Consider the following 7429-nt stretch of genomic DNA (forward strand, 5'->3'; position numbering starts at 1 on the left):
CTCTGTGGTCACCCTGTAGACCCTCTGTAGGATTACACTACTCTGTGGTCACCCTGTAGAACCCTCTGTAGGATTACACTACTCTGAATGCTGGGCTGTGGGGCAGGTATTTTGGAATATATTTGAGCCCTTTTTAGAAACATTTAAAAACAAAAGGAGAATCCTTCTGAATAGCCTTTATGATACGTGATTGTGAGATCACAGGATCTTGGTACACCCCTCCCAGCCTGCCTCTGGTCTGAGATGAGCTAAAACCCATGTGTCATATGAGGCATACACATCTTTTGCCTTCTGAATGAGTGTAGATCACTTCTGATGTCTTGGGACCACCTCTTCCTTCTTTCTCAATTCCTCTTTGTCTTTGTTCATTCCTCCTTTTCCCTTTTCATGAAATTTCTAAGAGCTGGGTTTGCTTCAGGTGAAGGAGGACGCCGTTTGAGAAGTCCTCACTTCACCAACCTCGTGCATTTACCCTGTAAGATACTCTACCATCAATACCTGGCCTTCCCAAAACCATAAACAGTGCTTTGTTCATTCTGATTTTGCACATTTGTGAGCTTTAGTAATTTGTGGATCCGTCAGACATTTCTTATACTTCGGTAAGCAACAACAAAACTGGACTACCATTACTGTCTTCTGTTTAGAAAGCTATAGTGCCTAAAGACTTTTGATCTGTGCAGACTATCCTGCAGAAAGAACACTGAAGTGAACAGAACAGGTTGGGTCTTAGAACTAAAACAATGAGTAATAGCTTTAAAAGCTTAAAAAGCCGCGTACACCTTCCAAAAAGTCTGGACTGACTGCCCGCAGGTAGGTGAGCAAGATGTGCTTAGTGCCCTACGTGCTACAGCATCGGAGGAGAGCTGGCCAGCAGACTTGCAGACTGCTCAGAGCCTTTCAAACCCAGGAGCAAATCCGCAGCTGGGTTGTTCCCCCTTTGTCATTTAGAATGGAGCCCCACTTGCAGTGCATGACCAATGAGGTTCTTGTTCTGACTTGTTCCCAACAGGTCATGGTGCTGATGTGAAGTGTGTAGACTGGCATCCAACCAAAGGGTTAGTCGTTTCAGGAAGTAAAGATAGCCAGCAGCCCATCAAGTTCTGGGATCCCAAGACTGGGCAGAGCCTTGCAACACTGTAAGTGATAGGAAGCCCTCTGTGGTCCTTTAGGACCAAAGACAGCCTTCAAGTACTTAACTTGAAGCTTTCTCAGCTTTTCTGTTTTCCTTTAGAAAAATGTGATCTGGACACAGATGGACCTCCATCTTTGGGTGATTTAATTCTGACTTATCTCTAAATTCCTAATGAAAGCAGATATTTGTTCTGCTGCTTTAAGTTTTCCTGGGTTACCCTGCAGGGATGCGGGTGATGAAGAGGTTTTCCCTGCCGTCTCCTTGTCCTCAGAATAGCCCCCAGCACCTGTGGCTTCTGTATCCATGCCTCTGACTAGTCACCACCCAGCTTTCCCTAGCTGACTTCAGCCACGTGCAGAGCTTCTTCTCCCCTCCTCCTCTCCTTCCCTTGCCCCGCTCTCCTCTCCCTCCCCTGCCCTCTCTCTCCCTCCCTCATTCCCTCTCTACCTCTCTCCCTTCTCCATCTTTTTTCTCCCTCTTCCCTTTCCCTATCCTCTCTCCCTCACTTTCTCTTGTTCCTCTCCTATATGGTTTCTTTCCCTCTCCCTCCCCCTTTTCTCTTCCTTTCCCCTCCCCTCTCCCTCTCTGCCCTCCCTTCTCTCTCCCCTCTCCCTCTCCTCCTTTTTCTCTCCTCTTTTCCTTCTCTCCTTCTCCCTTTCCTCTTACCTTCTCTGTCTCTACCTGCCTTCCTATCCTCCCCACCCACCCCTCACCTGAAAGAGATGTATTTACTTACTACGTTTTCTGTGGCATAATTTAGGATTATTTACAACTTCATGAGTATGTTCTTTGGGGCACACAGGTGCTGTATCCTGATCCTAATTGGAAATGAAACATCCATAGCTCAAGTTCCTTAAGACGAGGCTGCCACACAGTACTTTGTGAACCCTTTGGTGTAAGCATCATGCAGGCCCTTTAGTCAAAAAATTATTATTATTATTATTATTATTATTATTATTATTATTATTATTATTATTATTTCGAGACGGGGTTTCTCTGTGTAGCCCTGGCTGACCTGGAACTCACTCTGTAGACCAGGCTGGCCTCGAACTAGGAAATCCACCTGCCTCTGCCTCCCAAGTGCTGGGATTAAAGGTGTGTGCCACCACTGCCCTATAAGTCCAATTAACCTTCACAAAAACTAAACTCATTCTGCTTCCATACTTTGTCTTAATGAGAGAAATGTCATTGAAATTTTGAAATCTGATGAACTTGATTATCAGTTTGTGTACTGTAAGTACTTCCTCTGCTTCTAGATGAACCTTTCTGCCCAACAGACTCTCATTGCTCTTTTAGCTGGATTTTTGGGAGCTGTGTTTAGATGTTGGGCTTTATTTCTGTCATCGACAGGAGTGTTTTTATTTAATTTATTTTTCCATTTTACCCCCTTCTTTTTCTGCTCCTTCCTCCCTCCCTCCCTCCCTCCCTCCCTCTCTCCCTTCCTCCTCCCCTTCCTTCCTTCCTTCCTTCCTTCTTTTTTCTTTTTCTTTTTGAGACAAGTTCTCTTTATGTAGCTCTGGCTGTTCAGGAACCTTTGTAGACCAGCCTAGACATGAACTCAGGTCTGCCTTGCCTCTGTTTCCCTTGCTGGGATTAAAGGCATGCACCACCACCATGCCTGGCACTGACAAGGGTTTTCAAGGACACTTTTGAATGTGCTCCTCTTGAGTTTTGGTCACTTCCAGGCCACACCTCTCACCGTCTTCACCCTGTGCCTTGAATCAAAAGGACCGTCTGTATTAAGTGATGCTGGCTTTGCATCCTGACATGGTTCACCCTTGGTGCTTTGTTTCCAGCCACGCCCATAAAAACACTGTGATGGAAGTGAAGTTAAACCTCAATGGCAATTGGCTCCTCACCGCATCTCGGGACCATCTCTGTAAGCTCTTTGATATCCGAAACCTGAAAGAAGAGCTTCAAGTATTCCGAGGTCACAAGAAGGAGGCCACAGGTCAGCGGCTGGGGGGTGCTTCTCATCACACGTGCTTTGGGGACCCTCGTTTCATCTTTCTCTGGGTTTTTGTTTTTGTTTGACAGCTGTAGCCTGGCATCCTGTTCATGAAGGACTTTTTGCCAGTGGAGGATCTGACGGCTCTCTGTTATTCTGGCATGTCGGGTATGTACCATTCACTGTGTGGGAAAATGATAATGTTTGTCTGTGCACACATTCCCACACAGTATGGCAGCAGACATGTCTTGGCTCTCTTGTGCTTGGTACCTTGGGAAATTTTGGCGGCTGGGGACTGTGGTGTTTTGAAGCCTGACTCCATCAAACTTCTTTAGCAGTGCTGCACATGGCCTACGTGGCAGATTGGAGACAAAGAAACTCAGATGAAGATAAATGATCTTGGGCTAGTGAGATGGTTCAGCAGATAAAAGTATTTGCTGTGCAGCCTGATGACCCAAGCTAGATCTGTTCTTAGAGCCCATGGAGGAAGGAGAAAACTAACTCCTGAGAGTTCTCTATGACTTCCACATGTATACCAGGGAGGCTCAGGCTTGAGTATGCATGCCTGAGCACAGACACATCACACACACACACACATACCACACAGACATATCAGACACACACACCAGACACATCACACACACACACACACACATCAGACACATACATCAGACACACACATCACACACACACACATACCATACAGACACATCACACACACACACCAGACACATCACACACACACACACACACACACATCAGACACACACATCACACACACCACACACACACACACACATACACCCCACACAGACACATCAGACACATACATCACACACACATCAGACACACACCACTCAGACACACATCACACATAGCACCCATATGCAAATTATACACATATCACATACATACACACAGCAGACACAAACTCCACACATCTCTCTTACACACACACCTCATGTATATAAATTCGTACATCACATACATATATTAATAAATTAAATAAAAATCTATTTTGAGTTGGCCTCTAAGTCATGCACTATAACTGTTACAATGCTGTGGTGACTATAATAGGAGTGCATTTTGTAAAGAATTCTCAAATTTCTGAGACTGACCTACAGTTTTCAATTTTGTAAATCAAGCTTGAGTAGAAAAGAGCACTTGTGTTTTAGATTTATCATTATGGAAGAATAAAATAGATTCTATAGTTGAAATAATTTGTGAAGCATTTAATTCTATGATTCTTTTTTTTTAAATTATTTTCTTTCTTTACATTTCAAATGCTATCCCGAAAGTTCCCTATACCCCCCCCCCCTGTAATTCTATGATTCTTTTATGGTTGACTCAAAGAATCTACTCATGAAAACCTAATGTAGCACATGGTGCTGACATGTGAGAGCTCTTTATTAAGAAGAGACTATGTTTTGTTTTCCTTCAATGCTTTTGGTGTTCTTTTGCTTTGTCTTTCGTTTTTGTTGTTCTCTTGGTAATTCTGGTTCAATGGTTTGTTTGTTTTTGTTTTGCTCGTGTTATTGCAGGGTAGAGAAGGAGGTAGGTGGGATGGAGATGGCCCACGAAGGGATGATCTGGAGTTTGGCTTGGCATCCTCTGGGACATATCCTCTGCTCAGGCTCAAATGACCACACCAGGTAAGGAGGTACCATGCTGAAACTAGGAAGGAGCTCCTGTACTTGGGGAGTGGCAGGAAATAACTAGTATATGTATTTACTTTGCACATATATTGGTTTATATTTTGAAACATTTTTATGTGATCCAGTAATATGACGTGGGGTAGCATGCAAGGAAATGGGCTCCTTAGTCATACTTCCATGTGAGTGATCTTTGTTCTTCGTTCTTTCTCTGCTTCCCTGCTCATCTCTTCTCATGCGGGTATCTGCGTTTCAGCCCTGTCGTTGAAGGGGCTGTCATTTCCCTCTAGTATGTTTTGAGCAGCTTCGTTGACAAGATAAATGGATATAGCCTGGTGGCTTATTTCTTGTCTCTCTATTCTATTGAACTGGTCTAAGTGTCTGTTTTTGAGCCAGTGCCCTTTTGTTAGCAATGGGTTTGTAGTGTAATTTAAGATGAAGTATTGTAATACTTTCTATATTCTTTCTGTTAAGACTTCATTTGACTAAATTGTTTTCTTTTTATATAATTGTTTTTATTGTTGTTTCTATATGAGTCTCAGAACTTTTTTCTCCTTTTGAGTTCTGTGTAGACTGTCATTGGAATTTTGAGGGGATTGGGTTGAATCTGCATAACATAATCACAATGTTCAGTCAGTCAGTCCATCGGCGTAGGGATTTCCCCTACTGGTTTTCACTTTCTTTATTCAGGATTTTAAAGTTTCCATTCCAGAGGTCTTCTATTGCTTTGGTTAGTTTTCTTTTTTTACAGATAGAATCTCATTTATTCCTGGCTGGTCTTGAACTCATTATGCAGCCAAAGGAGCCTTAAACTTCTGATCCTGCTGCCTCATCTCCTCGGTACTTAGGTTATAGATGTGAGTAGCCATATCTGCTTTGTTTGTTTTGTTTTTTAATTTTTTTGAAGCTGTTGTAATTTTTTTTAAAGTTCTTTCTCAGAAAGTTTAGTATTGGTATATAGAAATGCTGCTTCTTTAGAGGATTGCTATCCTATTGCTTTACTTCATTTAAAGTGTTTAACTGCCTTAAGAATTTTCTGGTAGAGTCTGTAAGCATCTTTTAACTGCAGCAGGATCATGTCTTCATCCAATTATAATAATTGGACTTTTTCTACTAGAAAGTTAATAATTGAACTTTTTTATTTCTGTCGCTTTTATTTCAACCTCTTTTGTAATATTCTAGCTAAGACTTTGATAACTGAATAAAAGGTGAGGGAATGGGTATCTGGGTCTCGTTCTAGATTTTAGAAAAAATACTTTCTTTCAGTTTGTCATATAGTCTATTTTTTTTTTTTTTTTTTTTTTTAGGTTTTTCGAGACAGGGTTTCTGTGTAGCCCTGGCTGTCCTGGAACTCACTTTGTAGACCAGGGTGGCCTCGAACTCAGAAATCCGCCTGCCTCTGCCTCCCGAGTGATGGGATTAAAAGCATGCACCACCACGCCCAGCTTGTCATATAGTCTTTATTATAGCATTCCTTCTATTTCTTTTTTGCTTGTTTGTCTTTTGAGACAGGGTTTCTCTGTATAATAGACCCCCGGCTGTCTTGGACGTGCTTTGTAGGCCAGAGTGGCCTTGAATTCACAGAGATCTGCCTGCCTCTGCTTCCCTAGTGCTAGGACTAAAGGCACCATGCCCAGCTTCCTTCTGTCCCTGCTTCAGGCTTTATCATGAAGTGATATTGAACTTTGTCAGAGGTCTTTTCCACATCTATTGATGATCATGTGGTTTCTTTCTTTATTTATGTATTATATTGCATTTATTGACTTATTTATATTGAATCAATCTTATATCCCTGGGATGAAACCAGTGTGGATATTGTCCTAATTTGTTTTCCTGTGGCTATGATAAGCACCACAACTGAAAACAACTTGGAGAAGAAAGGGTTAATTGCATCCTCCAGGGCCTTGTCACACTCCATTATTCAGGCAGGCACTGGGAGCACAGACCTGTTCACTTTCTTGCCCCCAGGTCATGTTCAGCTTCCTTTAATATATAGGTCATCTACCTGAGGATGATACCACCCACCACGGGCTAGGCCCTCCTCCATCAATTAAGAACCAAGAGAATGCCCCACAGACTTGTTTACAGGCCAGTCTAATGGAAGCAACTCTTCATTTGAACTTGTTTCTTCCCAGGTGTGTTTAGGTTTGCGTCGTTGACAACTGAAGCTATCTGTTTGGCATAGTTTGTTTTTAGGGCGTGAAATATTTCACTCCATGCTTTCCTGGATTTCAGAGCTGCTAGTGAGCAGATTTCACTGAGATAGTGAGATAGAATACGAATTAGTTAATAACAAACCATGACTGAAGGTAACTTAAGGAAGACAGTTTATTTTGACTTATAATTCCAGAGGGATAGGAGTCTATCACAGCAGGACAGAGCCATGGCAGCAAGAGGTAGTCATGATGGCAGGAGCGGGAAGCCTAAGGTCACATCCTCAGTTGTAGCCATGAAGCACAGGGGGCTGGCTATATAACTCCAGTGAGAACCAAGTGGGGATTATACCTTGTTCAAATCACCCCAGGTCACATGGAAATTGTGGTTGGGCAAGTGTTTGAGTGGCCTTCTTTGGAGGTATTATGTGTTTGTGTATTATTAGAATCAAGGGATTTTTCTTCCACTAAAATGAATAAATAAAAGGAAATGGGAGGGCTGGTGAGATGGCTCAGTGGGTAAGAGCACCCGACTGCTCTTCCA

At 42.6% G+C, this 7429-nt stretch overlaps 1 protein-coding gene across 1 annotated transcript in view; it reads left to right on the forward strand.

Moving 5' to 3' along the window:
- Positions 1-7429, forward strand: part of Wdr33 (WD repeat domain 33) — a 111424-nt gene that overhangs the window by 81978 nt on the left and 22017 nt on the right. Inside the window, exons 8-11 of the mRNA XM_021214212.1 lie at positions 1010-1136; positions 2929-3083; positions 3170-3248; positions 4622-4732. Of these exons, the coding sequence (XP_021069871.1) occupies positions 1010-1136; positions 2929-3083; positions 3170-3248; positions 4622-4732 (472 nt within the window). The remainder of the gene's footprint in view (positions 1-1009; positions 1137-2928; positions 3084-3169; positions 3249-4621; positions 4733-7429) is intronic.

This window comes from Mus pahari, chromosome 15 (genome assembly GCF_900095145.1).
Source record: "Mus pahari chromosome 15, PAHARI_EIJ_v1.1, whole genome shotgun sequence".
In the NCBI taxonomy this organism is placed as follows: domain Eukaryota; kingdom Metazoa; phylum Chordata; class Mammalia; order Rodentia; family Muridae; genus Mus; species Mus pahari.